The 15,193-nt window shown below is 41.6% G+C and overlaps 1 protein-coding gene across 4 annotated transcripts in view; it reads right to left on the bottom strand.

Annotated features, from left to right (window-relative positions):
- REPS2 (RALBP1 associated Eps domain containing 2) overlaps positions 1–11,021 on the bottom strand; it is an 88,023-nt gene extending 77,002 nt beyond the window's left edge. The window contains exon 1 of one of the 4 annotated variants that reach the window (XM_021532330.4): positions 10,772–11,021. In XM_021532330.4, coding sequence (XP_021388005.1) covers positions 10,772–10,969 — 198 coding nt within the window. In that variant the 5' untranslated portion in view covers positions 10,970–11,021. Of the gene's footprint in view, positions 1–6,408; positions 6,524–10,091; positions 10,209–10,475; positions 10,639–10,771 lie in introns of those variants that run through there. The other 3 variants (XM_021532331.4, XM_021532332.4, XM_021532333.4) reach the window with 3 other exon arrangements.
- Between the last annotated feature and the right edge of the window lie 4,172 nt (positions 11,022–15,193).

The following is a 15,193-nucleotide window of genomic DNA, read 5'->3' as shown; positions in this document are numbered from 1 at the left end:
GGGCCAGTGAACCTGGGACCTGTCAGGCTGTGAGGTCGTAGGTGCTGTAACATCGTCAATCCTAAGCTCCCCATCCTGGTTCCTTCCTCTCAAGACACTCAAAATATGTTTTGACAGACATGACTTCACAGCTGCATTATATTAGAGGTATAGTGTATCTCCAGAATGATAATGTAGTGCTGTTTTTAAAAAGAATTCCATGGTGAAGTGAGGGTAGCAGCAGGGTACAATACAACTGCAAAAAAACTCCAAGCATACTACTTTTTACAAGGGGTACATCTCCATCATATATCAAGCATAAAAGACAGACAGCTGAGGCTCTCTTCATTTCTAACCCTTGCAGAACCTCGTGAAAAACTCAACCTAAAAATTGGGTAAGATTTTGACTCCAAAATTTGGGTTGTTTTGGGGAATTTTGAGGGGTTGTTTATTTGTTTTGGGTTTGGTCCTTCTCTTGCTGTTGCGAGGCTTTCCAAGAGATTACCCAAAGCCTCTGCAGGACGCTTCAGATCTCAGCACAGTTTTAAACCTTATGTTATGTCTCTTTAGAGGTTACTGGGTTCTAGCCTGTTTCATCTTCCATCTGCAGCAGACATTTATATTTATAATGTGCTCATCACCATGATACCTAAAGCATCTAATAAAAACCAGAAACAAGCAGCTTCCTGGACCCTGCGTTTTATTACTCAACAACAGAGAGCAGCTGTTAACAACATAATTGTGTTTTATTTATTTTTGCCTTCTGATCTCTTCCCAAACCAGATAAGCCCCAATAAACACTGGCCACCAGCATTGACTCCTTCAGGCTTCTCCAATCTCTTTCACATCCACTGCTTGCACTGACATTCACTGCTGTCCTGCTTCTACTTATCTCCCTCATTCTCAGGTAAGGTCTTTGTTTATACATTCTTAAAAGGGAAAATTCATTTCAGCCTATCCATTCTTTATGCTTCCAGCCATAAGGGATCTCCCGTAAGTACCAGAAGCACAAAAAGCTGCTGGGAGGCATGAACTCCACAGATACCAAACTCAGAAAGGAACCCAACCAGTAACCCAGACATCAGCTCACCACAACCTGCAGAAATGTATTTCTTTAGCAATAATAGAGAAAAATCTCATTCTTCAGAGGTTTAAACATTTGTTTCTTGCTTATCAGAATGAGTTATGGACAACTCTGCCTGGCAGATCTGACAGCTGGTGTCTCCCTCATTCTAAAAGCAGTGTCTGAAAGCATTTAAAATTGAAAAAACCACTGAAGTTAATATCCAGGAAGTAGCAAACACTGCATGAAAAACGTGAGAAATCCTCCCTAGCTTGATGGTAGTCACTAGATCCAGTCATCCTGAACTGACTAAATGAAAATACTGCAGTATCTTGAATCTTTTCCTAAAAAGAACTGGATTCCAATAAACATTTCAAATTTCCACCAGGAAATGAAATGGGTTCTTTCCAGGTCACCTTAACACAAAGATACCACAGAGTCCCATGGAAGCTGTTGTTTTGATGTTTCACACCTTTGTGGTTCCTCAGCAGGTGACATCTCTGAGGGCACCACAGTCTCCCTTCTGAACAGGATGCCCAGCCACTACCACTTCTATCTGTAAGGGCAGAATTAATGTAAGGAACAGAAAGGAACTAGAAATGATGCACACAAACAACCTCTTTCCCAAAAATCAGGGATTTAAGGTGTCACAGTGCTTCAACATCCAAGCAGTTCAAAACAAAGTGTTTCGATTTAATTCAACAGATTACAAGTTTTTAAACATTTCCAAAGGAGCTTCTCTTGAAAACATTCATTGCTCTGGAAGACAAGAAGAAATTCTGGCATTTCCCATTAAAATGCAGTTTTGGGTTTTGTTCTGCTTTCAAGCAAAATGAGACTTAACTAATACAGAAGTAAACAGAAATTCTGTGACACATGATGACTTTTTGCCATAAACAAATCTCTTACAGACTTATCTTCCATTCCATCAAAATATTTTTTATTTCAAATGAGCTTCTTTCTTCCACAATTACTGTTATGTGATTTTTTTGGACTGGATACCCAATAAAACCTTGATGCTTTCCGTACCCCTCCTGTTTTATCATATTTGGCATGTTTCCTGAGTTCACTTCCCTAGTGCTTCCAACTACAGAAGGTCCTTTTAAAGGCAATGCAGCAAACACGCAGAACATTATCTTCTATAGTTGTGCAGTTATCTTAATCAGTAATAGTTATTAAAACCCTTCTTTCGTTGACAGTTATGGACTATTTATAAGACTTAAGAGTTGTCAAAAGTTTTCTTAACTGAAGATGTACCCTTGTTCCTAATTCCATTGCACATTGTGTATGCTGATGACATTTCTTACCCTTCCTTGATCTTATATCCTGTTTACCTCTGGTTGGAATCAACACATCTTTTGGAAAAGCAGGTTATTTTTTTTTTATTCCACACCACTAAACAAAACACTAAAATTATCACTATTTCCCCCAACATGCTTGCACCTTATGTGCAGAAATGCATCCTTCAGACAGTGAGAATCTACTTCCTTGTGTCCAAATCAAGGGTTTGTCTTCGATTCAGCTAAAGAGCACAGGATTTCAAAACAGCAGCACTAGAGTCAAAGACAACACTGTCTCCAGTGCCCATGCACAGTATGCCAGCATTTATGGAACATTTCCTACCACAGTTTGTATTTCCAATTCTGTCTGTACACAGTAAAGGAAAAGCACCTATGGCTATTAAAATATACAGATATTCTTATAAAGACAGCAACTATTCAGACGAGGGAAAGCCAAAAAAAAATTTAAATACATACAGAATCACACAACTGAGTTTCGGCCTCCCTCTCCTTTTATTCTTATTTTTGGCATTTGGGATCTCAAAGTACTTCACCTTTTACTGCTCCACTGCTGTTACTGTTCACAACAAAATAATTCTGACTCTGTTTGTTAGCCCACAGCAGTCACCCTGTTTTGCAAATGATTAGACACGTTGTTTTGTTCCGAATACCATCATCTTGGCTTCCATAGGACGTTATTGTGTAAATTATGCCAGAAGTAAATAATGCATGAAATGTGAAGCATTGCCTATGCCAAAGCTGATCTAATGTTTCTTGGTGTGGAAAGAGACTTTAAGAAAAAGAAAATATTAAAAAAAAAAAAAAAGGTAAATTAATTTGTAAGGCTCACACAAAAAAAAAACCCCTTGAAATTTATAATCATAATAATAAAGTAATGCTACAGACATTTGCTATTGGAAGTAGAATTCAGCTTCATGACTCATATCGGAGTGAGCAAGCAGACACCACGGACCATGTTCAGACGGTCTGAATTCAAGCTCAGCCAAGTGTTTCCCATTAAATTTTCAGTGCCACCAAGCCAGTGGGAATAATGAAGCCCAAATCCAGCATTTCATGATGGTTCAGCCCAAAGGAGCATCTCCCCACCACTCCCTGACAGTGAAGGGGACCAACCCAGTCCTGCATATTCAGACTGGAGGACTACACAGGTGCAGGGCTAAAATACTAGAACCAGTATTTGCAGATTTTTTGGATGGAGGAAAGACTGCGAGGCAGGAAAAAAAATCCTACAGATGTAAAAAATAAAGCAGAAGAAAACACTGAAGTTGTGCTCTGGTAGTCAAGCTATCGCACGTTACTCCAGACCCTCTTTTTTTGCAGGCTCCACAGCGCTGAACATGGGGCACCCCTGTAGCTCTGCTCAGTGTGCTCATTGTCAAGGCCTGCATGGCTCCAGCAGACACAGGAGATGACTGAACAGGAGCCACTGTGTAACCTCAGAGTGGTTCTAAGCTGCCTGTCCCCAGACCAGAGAGTGCCAGGGGACAGAGGAGCAGCTTCAACACCCCTCTGCAAAGATACCACCCAGTCTGAAACAACTGGCAGCACCAAGTGTCTGAACTTCACTGTTTGCAGGGCAGATTTTTGGGAAAAACAAGCTATTTAAAACATTATTTAAGTCCAAAGAAGTAGGACCTTAATTTCATAATTATCTAGATAAAGCCCTGTCTTGCTAGTTGGTCATCATTAAAGCCAGACTCTTACTTTAAAAAAAAAAAAACTGTAACGTTTTTGCTCTTATCACAAAGTAATAATTTAAAATATATCTGAGCAACCACATCACCTAGTATATATCTTAATTTTTATTTTGTCATAAGAAAAAATTTAATTCTTTAATTAATTTATTAATTATTTTATAATAAGAATACATTTTTATTTATAATATGAAATTTACTCCATTATAATCACTAATAAGAGAAACACTGACTTCTGTGGGTATGTATGACACATGCAAAGTTAAATTTAGCTGAAAACTGGAATTCATTTAAAAATACACAGTTTTCATCTGCTAAATAACCAAAAGCTACACATTTCTCATATATACAAAGATTTGGAACTTTATAAATACGTTTGCATTTAAACACTTCAATAAATGAAGTAAATATAATTTGCAGTTAATTATTTAGTTGATTATTTCTGGTCACTATGTCCTACCAGATCAGAGAACTAATGGATCTTGTCCCACCACAACCTTCCACCTCATCATCATATCTAAAAGGCAGGAATAAAACATAAAAATGAAATTAAAAAAAAAAAATTATAAACAAAAGAGTTATTCCCAACAGAATTCTCAATTTTATGCAGTATGATTCAATAATGCTGCAGAATACAATGGATAAAGAAAATATTCCCCCTGTTCAGGAAGAGGGGATTACTACTTGTCCACAGTTGATTTTCTACTCCAGCAACCTTTTCTAGTTAATTATCCACTAACTCAGCTGTTAAACTGTTTGACTGTCTCAAAAGTTGAACTAGCACATATGGCTCATTAATGTCTTATTTTACCATACTGTTGGTATGTTTAGATGTTAATACATCAAAGAATCTTGCTTTACAAATATTATATCAGATGTATTTCTCAAAATATAGTATTTTAAATTTAAATAGGTCATTTATCCTGATTCCTTGCTCAAGAAATGCTTGTTCCATCTTTCATTAATCTATCTTGGCTAAGTTTTCCAGCTCAGCTTAATTAATGTTTTGAGACTTTATACCATCCCTCTTTCACAGGGAGTGTTTGAACCAGATTCAGCCACTAAAATGAATTGTGTTCAACACCTCCTTTGCAAAATACACTGTGGCAATATCATCAATCTGTGTATAAACATCACAATACTGACAGCAGATTGCTGTAGATATACACAAGACTAGAAGAAGATATACTCAACTGTTGGTGAACCCCACTGCACTTATGTAAGTACCATGACAAAACCACTTACTGAAAACATAAAAATGAAAACCATTCTTCATTGTCCCAGCTTCATACTGCAGTAATCTCTCATAAAGAAAGTTAACTCTTTTTCACCCCAGTGGATCTTCTTCTCTCATCTATTTTGTATTATTTTAAATCACTGGCACAGAAAAGCATTATTTCCTTGGTAAATTCAATAATTAATTGACACTTGGCTGTTATAAGGGTTAATTACTAAAGGCTGCAGGCCCTGACCAGACTAATTCTGACCATCCCACTGGATGTCTGTGACAAGCGGGTCTAAGAGTCTGTTTTACAGTGTGATTTGAAATACACTTGGATGGAATGGCTTCTTCAAATCATCTTCTGTGTATGTCAACACTGAGGCACACAAAATTACTAATCTTGTAAGCAATGACTATGAAGCGATAGTAATTTTTAATTCAGCAAGATAGCTCCAGGTGAAGTTTTACCCTTTACTTTGTTAAAATTTAGAAGTTTTCTTAGTAACAATACTCCTGTAGCTTTTACATCTGGGTTTTTCGTTTTCCTACTTCCATAAACAGAAGTTTGCTTGTGATCCTAGAAAGGCAACCACAACCTAGGAGACTGTGGTCAGAGATACTGATACTGAAATGTCAGTTTCCCTTTCCTCCTCTTGCTGCACTGCTTACACAATGATGTACCATGCTTTTGTTTCTTCCTGACTCAAAGATGTCAGTAGGATGCAACTTCTCTCTAACATCACTTTTTGATAGATCAACTGTTCACTCAGCAAAATCACACGGCCAGCACAAACATAATGCCACATTCTGTCAGCAGCTGCAACAGAGTGAACTTTATTTTTGTAAAGTAATGTTGAGTCCAGACTTTCCTCACTCAAACAGCTTGCATTGTAGCTGCCACAGTTCTTTTCCCTTTCTGCCTGTTCAAAGCAGACTGTTAGTTCCACCCCAGCTATCATGCAAGTAATAATTTATACTTACAGAATTAAGAAAAATTAATTTCAGAAAGCCAATCCTTACTGGCATTTTTCCGAAGAAATCAACAATTTTTTTTTAGTCTATTCACACTTCTGCTTTTTGAACATAATACAGTTAAAGTGTAGAGTTGTAACTATAGAGACAAAGCACAATAAATACAAGTTAACTCACGAAGTCTGTGGAAGAAAAGCACAACCGTTTGTCTGTGTTCCCTATTCACAGTGCTGGAAGGAGAGTCCCAGCTAAAAAATGCAGTGCCTGTACAGCTCCAGCATCACACAATTAGTACTTGTCATCCTTGGAGCTCAAAATAACACAGTGTGTTCGTTTGCAGAGGAAAGAATGCGTTTTCGTAAGAAAATTGGATCTCTGTACTGATAGTGCCAAGTCCACAAATAAGATTAAGGTTTATAAAAGTGAGAATTAAAGACACTGTCAGACAACCAAGTGAGAATTAATCAAGTAAGTTGGAAACTAATGAAAAGAAATATGCATTTTAGTGTAAATCCTGAGTCCAATTCTGTTCCTCAATTTATTAAGACAAAATATTCAGAGACGACAGTAATGTCAACAGACAGCAAATCTAGCACAAGGTACGTCTCCTTTGCTGATCAGAGGGCAGTGACTCTGTAAAGCATTGTTTTATCCAAAATCCCTGCAGACATCAGCCCATTGCAAGTTGGCATCCACACCAGACACACTTGGGGTCCCACACTCAAGCAGCAGAGGCTGTCTGCACTTGCTGGTGGCCAGCTTCAAAACAGGGTCACAAACCAACTGCCCCAAACGAGACAGGGCAAACCAGCCACTGTCAGCACCTGGCACAGCCACCACTGTGGAGTACTGACATCCCAGTGCACTTGGGGAGCATAATCCAACAGATCTTCCAAGGAACAGGCCCAAAACCCCAGAGAGTTTGCCCACATGGCCACACAAACTTGTTTCAGTCATCCACTGATGACCAACAGTGGTGCCTCCTGCCTTCCTCCCACACCCCTGCCTGCTGTTTCCCCTTGCTAGAAGGGTTACTGATACTGATCTATGTAACAAAGCATGCTGCAGGATCACCAATGTTCTCGTGGTCCCAGTGAATCCAAAACATTTTCTTTTTTGAACTTTTTTTTCCTTTGTATAAATTCAGCTCTTTTCCCCTTTATTAGGAGCCTAAAGCATAGAGAATACCATTTTCAACATCATCAACACACATGCATACATAGAAATCCAGCAAATGCCATTGATTTTCTTCCAATTCTGCATAAGTGCTGGGTTCGTGACTAGTGTGCTCCTTCTCCTTCAACATAAATATAGTAAAAAATATAAATAATAACAACCCAGCACAGACATTTCAGGCAAATAATTACAGACATTTTGCAGAGTTACTTTAAATGGCCCTGGTAAAAGATCTGCCATCAGCTCTGCTCAAGTATAAATACAATCTTAATGGCTCTGTCTTTAACCAAACAATATGTCTAGCCAAAGACTTTCAGTACACTAGGGAGGTATGATTATACCGTCCACAAAACCCATGCTGTTCTGTCCCTGTCATGCCCTTCTCTGTCCTATGAAGTGTCTGACATTTTTAATTTTAGTGCTAACTGCAACCTTTTCCAGAACTGAAATAACTCTTGCTGAGTTCATTGTTCGATCCGGTCTGTAAGTAAAGTGAAATCAGTACAAGCTCTGCTGAACCTTACTGCCCAGCAGAATTGCTGGTTTTAATGAGCCCGGGTGTAATGAATCTGTGTTGAATCACTTCATTCTTAGCAAGACCCAGGACTCTCGGGTGCACGCCATCTGCTCCGACTGACCCGGCTGCTCTTGGATTTTTTCCATTTATTCCAGCATTTCCTCTTCTGCCACATGCTCTGGCATTCCCTACCTGCTCGATGTTACCTTGCCTATTTCATCCATGTATCTTCTTGGAGTAAGCCAACTAACCTGTAAACCAAACCAAATCCTTGCCTGTTTGCTGTCTGAGTGCGCACACCACTGCTTTTCCCCTAGGAACTGACACCCCAAACAGCACTACTCCATCCAGCATGCACCCACTGAATTTTGTCTTAACAGCAAATACTGCCATTACAGGTGGGGAAATGGAGAAGATTTTCTGTGATGCTTGTGAGCATCATCCTCAAACAGTATAAGGAAAAGCTCCTTCTTTCTCAAAGATTTCTCCCACTTATTACACAAGTACAACTGAAGTCAACAGCACAGGTTTGAGACTGCACAGCACTAAATGTCAGTTCTGGAAGCATCCTGATTTGTAAAACCACTCCTCAATGAATGCCTTGAGAATAAAAAGCTGAAAATTGCCCATTGCTTACAAAACCATCTATAACTGTCTCTTGCCACAGCCCATGCACGGCCAGAGAATGGTGTTAAGTACCCGCTGGACTGTGCCGGCTCTTCTTAGCAGAAATCCAGAATCTGTTTCCAAACCAAATCTCCCCATTTCTGACACGAATAAACTCAGCATGATCATTTCTCAGTTGGTCAGTAGGGATGCTGCCTGTATGCAAAACACTAATAGTGACAGATGGAGATTTTAAAAAGCATTAAAAACCCCCAAAAAGCATTCATACTCAAAAATTATTTCAAAGAAACCATGTTATCCTAACCCAAATGAGCTGTCTTGGCCTAAAATAGGTATTCCCTGTACTAGCAGAAAACATATACCAGGAATCTCTGTGTATTGCTCCCCTAACTGTTAGAATGGTGGGATTTTTTAATGTGAAAATATTAAATTGCATTTTTGGAATATAGTAAGAAAAAACATCAGAAAAATATCTCAAATAACATTGTGGAATTTTCCCTATCAAAACATCCCCATTTGCAATTCATTGTTTTAACTCCTTCCATTAATTGATTTTTCCTGAAGTCTCAGTAAACGTAAGAATACCTGGCAGCTGTGGGTTCTGAGGACAGGCACACTAGCAGTAGAGCAGAATGCCACTGTGATTAGTGCCCTATAAACAAGAGGGGGAGGGAAGGAAGGAAAAAGAGAAACAGACCCAGATCCCACAGGCCTTATTATCTGAATATTCCTGAAGCCAATTACAGGCTTCTCTGCCAGTAATGTTCTCACCACAACATAAATATACCTGGAAATAATCTAAATAGTTTTAAAAATCCCAGAATGTCAAAACCAACAAATAAATGCAAAAACAAACCCCCCAAAACAAAACCAAAGTTAATACCTCACCGCTTCCAGGCTTAAATCACACATTAGTACCAAAATGACCCTGAAAACAAACTGTGATACTAACATAATGATAAATTTCACTTAAATGATAGGGTAAGAAACTACATAGCTAAAATAAGAGGGTTTTTTCTGTACTTCTTGGGGAAAATTAAGTGGCTATTTGGATAAGCCTTTTTATTTGAAATTAAATGTCTTTGCAAAAAGAGGAAAGAGGAAGAACACTCCTAGTGCTGTGTCTATGCAAAATCTCTATTTTCACTACTCCATTCACCTGCAAGACCAAGGTCACAAGTGTGGTTCAATACAAGGTAGTAATACAGTGCTTGGTAAGATTTTTGTTTAACTGATCTGGTAAAAAACACAAATAGGAAGAAAAATATCCTTGGAACACCACAATTTTCATTCAGAATCCCCTGCGCAATACGAATTTCTATAACCCATTAAAAGATCTGCCAGCTATCAGGACAGCAATCAGGTTCACTAGGTACATGACCTTCATTTCAACATAACTTTTTTCTGCTTGATAAATAAAAGCTATTGAAGAACAAAATTCCTGGAAATAAAAGTTAAATTAATAAATAGATAAACAATCAGAAATATCCTATCTCTGTTCAGGAGGTATTAGGCAACTAGAGTGTGTTAGTTAAATTACCACTCTGCAGGTGGAGAAGACCCAAGCCCGGTTCCTCCCTGTCCCTGGAAACTGGCTGGCACAAGCTTTCTCCCACCCCGGACAGGCTTTTCCTCAGAAAGCAGGCGGGCTCCGCCTCTCAGCCCCTGCTGGGGACCACGTCTGGGGCTCTGCTGCTCTCACGGGGAAGGGAGACCCTCGCACTTCGCACCTTGTATTCGCGCTCCTGAACTGACACAAAACACCGCGACATCCTCTTAACCTGCGGACTTTTTACCCACCGAAACAACATTTAGGGAAAAACCCTCAGTGGTTAACCAGGAATTTAGCACATGGCACGTCCTTTCATACAACTGCCTTTATGACTTTCGGGGCCCTTTTGAGAAAGGCGACGGCACTACCGACCTGACGGGGAGAGCCCGAACGGAGCCCGGGGTTGCGCAGCCCGGCACAGCCCGGCACAGGGCGGCCGCTCGGAGCCCTCAGAGCTCTCCAGCGCCGGTCTGCAGGAGGCCAGCGGGCACGGAGCAGCCCCAGCATCGCCGCTGCGGGCGGGACCGGCCCCGCTCCGCTCTGCCCCGCCGCCAACAGGGCTGTGCCTCGTCCCGGCCCCGCGGGCAGCGCCGGACCCTCTCCCGGAGCAGGTCCCGCTCCACGCCCCGCAGCTCCGGGGGAGCCGGACCCGACAGCCCCGGACCCACCTGGTGCAGCGTGTCCGGGGGCAGCTGGGAGGCCCGGAACAGCTCGCCCACGCTGCTCCCCCCGGCGGCCGCCTCCGGGGGCGGGCAGCACCGCGAGAAGAGCTCGGAGTAGCGCTGCTGCTCGGTCTCGCTCAGGGGCAGCAGCAGACCCCCGGTGCCGGCGGCGGGGCCGGACGCCCCCGACGGCCCCTGCTCCATGGCGGGGCGGCGCAGGCACAGCCGCTCGGCCGGGCAGCGGGCGCCGCGCCGCCGGGGAGCGGGGGGACGGCCGGGGGGCCGGGCGGTGGGACGGGAGGTGTGGCGGGGCCCGGGGGCGGTGCCGCGCTGCGGCGGAGAAGGTGCAGTCCCCGCCCGGTGAGCGCCGCGCCGGCTCCGCAGTGCCCCGGCCGCTGCCGCCGGCCCCGCCTCTGCCCTCGCTCGGGCCCGCCGGCCGCCCGCCCGCGCCGCCGAGCCTCCGCTGCGCTGCGGGACGGCGCTCACGGCGCTCGGCAGCACGCGGGCTTCTCCCCGCATCCTAGACTCACGGAACGGCTTGCCTTGGAAGGGACCTTAAAGGACGTCTCGTTCCCACCTCCCTGCCATGGGCTAGACCCGCTAGACCAGGTTGCTCAATTCCCCATCCAGCGTGGCGTTGGGCACTGCCGGGGACGGGGCATCCCGCACCAGTAGCGTTTCAAAGTACCACCTGCTGCTGAACGTGCCACGTGGGCACCACAGAAAAGAAATGGCATCATTCGATACTCTGCAGTGAGTCCTAATCGATTAGCCATGACAGTCTGAGAGAGAAGCATCTCACCGTGTTCTCTTCTCTCTTGTGTTTGCTTTAAGGTGAAGGGCAAAGAGCCCCTTGTTCTTGGAGACAAGATTCCTCTTTATTACTCCTTTGTCAGCAGTGACACTCTAAATGTTCCATTCACAGGTCAAGCAACACCTCAAAAGTCAGGCAGATCACCACCGAGGTGGGAGGGCTGGGGACATCTCAGCCAGGAGGTTGTTTGTGTGTCTCATACTGGTTTTTGCAGCCTTTCTTCCCAGCAGTTCTTTAGGGAAGTTCAAGGAATAAACTGACCACAGATATTTACAGGGTGATCCTTGTAAATATCTGTGAGGAGTCAACAACTCTTCACAGCAGCTTTGGTGCATAGACATGGCCTGGTCTATGGAGAAATAAGACTACCTCTTGTGTATTTCCATCCTGTACCATTAACAATGTCGGGTCAACGTTGTTACTTGTGTTCCTGAATGCAAAACATTGGGGAAGTCAATGTGGTTTAATTTTTATATGCTTCTTTAGTATTAATCCAGAAAAAAAATGAAATAAAAATGTAATAATTTTACATGACATTTTTACTAGAAAATAGTTCAATTTATGGTCTGTAAAGCCAAAAATAAAATTACTATCTCATCACTTCTATTCTTGTTAATCAAACATTGTTACCTCTTTTTAAAACCTTTTTTTAAGCTACTTTATCATCTTCACACCACATATCTGTGCCTCCTTCTCACTTGCACAAAAAATGCAAACTCTTAATTCCTGTAATCCAAAGTGAAGATCTGTTCCTGCCTTCTCAATGTGTGGAACACATTGAATGGTTGTTAGATACAGCTATTAGCAGGTGAATAATTTCTACATGTGTTTAAGGATGGAGTTTTATTGAGAAATCTTTTTTCTTTTAGGGACAGAGATTGTCATGGTATTTTCTCATTTTAAAACATATTGTTATACAGGAGGGCAAGACTATTTCAACATCTGAATCTTGTAGCCCAACTTAAAGTGGCAAATATCTGTAGTAGCTAAAAAAAATTAGGCAAGTCTGCTTGAGAAGGCTCTGCAGAGCAGAGTGAATGACCCTCCGACTGCAAGGTACATCACTTGGAGAGTCCTAAGATGTTAGTGGCCTTTTCCTGTGTCTCCAGCCAGGTACAAGGTACTGCTTTGAGGAAATGGTGCCAGCCATGTGGAGAGGATGTAAGGCCATACCTAATTATTGCCATATTTAACTATATGACCCTCATGATAAAATATCTTCAACCTAGCTTGTGGAAGAACAGCTCGCTTCCACATGAACTTGAACAGGAGAGATGTTACCCTGACAAGCAAAAGAAAACACAGTAAATAGTTTGTGCTCCTTGTGCATTTTTCTGTGCCTGAAAATGCTCATCTGTAACTGACTAGCTCAATACTTATGAAACATCACATCACAAAAACATCACAACACAAAACATCACAACAAATACGCCCTTTGCCAACACTCCAGCAGACACCATTTGATCTTGGTTGATGTGTTAGTCAATTCTTCAAAGTTTTTCTAAGGTAGAACCTGGCAGGAAGATTTTGGAAACACACACCATCCAGAACACAATAGTCTGTTTCACCAGTCACACCTCTTACTGCCAACACAGGCAGCTGCTTTTTTTTTCTCCTTTGGACGTTTTTGTCTTCTTCCTTGACCTTTAAAACTTGCATTCCTCTCTCCATACAGCCCACTCTCATCAGAAGTTACACAGTGGCTGTGTTCACAACCAGTCTACCCCAGCGTTGTTATCTCCAACATGTTGTCTCCAACACATGAAAGAAGTGAACCACCATAAGCCGAGGGGGCAGGCAGGAAATCCATGCCTCTTAAGCTGCCAAGTACGTGTGAGCCGAGAGGTGTACCTGGTGTGAGCTGAGCAGCCCTGCTTGCCTTTGGGGATTACAGGGGGTGCTCAGGTGTCTGTCTGCTCCCTGCAGGTGTTCTGCACTCAGCAATGCCAACCACACCAATTTCCTCTGCTGCACTCACCCCTTATGGGGAGTTTCAACCCACCCCATGTGCCAGCACCACTTTCTGTTCAGTCCAGTGCACCCTGTGCAATGACGCTTATGGCCTTTGTGTGCCATAAAGTTCTTGTGACGGTACATTAGTTCAGACTAAGAGGCACTTAATGATAACAAAAGCCATAGAAATATCATATTCAGCCTTCCTGTTTACATGGAAGCTGTGACATCATTACAGGTTACAAAGCTTCCCTACAACTAAGAAATGCTGCGTATCAGTATCAGAATCCGAACAATTCAAGTGTTTATTTTTTGCTGGAAAAAATAGTCAGTAATGTAAACTGAACTGAAATCTGACTTATCAAACTATGGCTTAGATCTGTGTGTGGTCCTCCTTCCCTCCCCACCCAACTAGTAATGCAATTACTTACTCTGAAGTCAGCCAGCAGCAGTCCTGCAAATAATTGTGTGATCACATGTGGGAGGGAGACAGAGGTCGAAGTAAAAAAAAAAAAACAACCAAGAACCAAAACAAATACTACTTCCAAAGATGTGCTAATGAAAATAACAGTATATATAATAATATGGAAATAACAGATGATAGGCATATTTTTGTTCAGGATATAAATTAGTATAAATTATCATGTATAATATGACATAAAACCTAACCTCCAGTAAAAAAATTCTCCCGATACATTAGTATTTAGGAGATCCTGGGAGTTTTTATTTGAGCAGTACAACCAAACACTAGTCACTCAGATTCATGTGTTTTTTCACAAGTCTTAGGGTTGAGATCATGTCAGACTTGTCCTGGCCAAAAAGGCATGAGATCTGGCTGACAGCTGCTTTCCATTGACAGTGGAAACACTCCATATATCGCCAAGTAAAGCTTTGGAAATTTATGCAAATGGTTGGCTGGAAAACTGTGATTTAGCTTTTTCCAAACCAGTTCAAGTAAATATCACCCACTGTCCCTCATAACAATTCTTTTTATTTACTTTCTTTACAAATCAAAGAAGACTTTGATGGCAAGCAACTGGTGGGACATGTTTCCTGACTGTGGTATCAGACATGCTTGGAATACACTTGACAAGCCTGATGTTTAGTGTATAGATTCAGCATGCAAATACTCATATTCTTCTTTGCATAGTTGCTTATTAAGAGATCCTATTTCTAAGAAAAACAGGAGAAATGCTTAATTAATTGTACAGTTTGATTCCCTATTTTCCAGCTTGTTAACACCTTTAATGCATGAAGAAGACTAAGAAATAGTAGCTGTTTTCTACTCTGACCAATTCATTGTTTTCAAAAATTAGATAGCAGCATAAATTGCACATTGTGGAAGATGCAATTCCTGGCAGGTTGTTTGTTTTCTGTAAGCAACTGAGTACATAATGGAGAACTAGAGTTTGTGTCACAAAATATATGACAAATATCCACATATTAATTAGTTGGGAGGAGAGGAGGGAAGGAGGGAAAGAGGACCACACACAGATCTAAGCCATACTTTCATAAATCAATTTTCAATCCAGTTTACATAACTGACATTATTTTTTCTAGCAAACAATAAATACTTGAATTGTTTTGATTTACTGGTATGTAAAGTTTCTTGGTTCCAGGAAAGCTTTGTAACTTAAAATGGTATTACAACTAATTGTGTT

This window comes from Lonchura striata, chromosome 1, assembly GCF_050655825.1.
Source record: "Lonchura striata isolate lonStrDom1 chromosome 1, ASM5065582v1, whole genome shotgun sequence".
Lineage (NCBI taxonomy): Eukaryota > Metazoa > Chordata > Aves > Passeriformes > Estrildidae > Lonchura > Lonchura striata.
The sequence above is the reverse complement of the archived record's forward strand: the minus strand, read 5'-3'. Positions and strand labels throughout refer to the sequence as shown.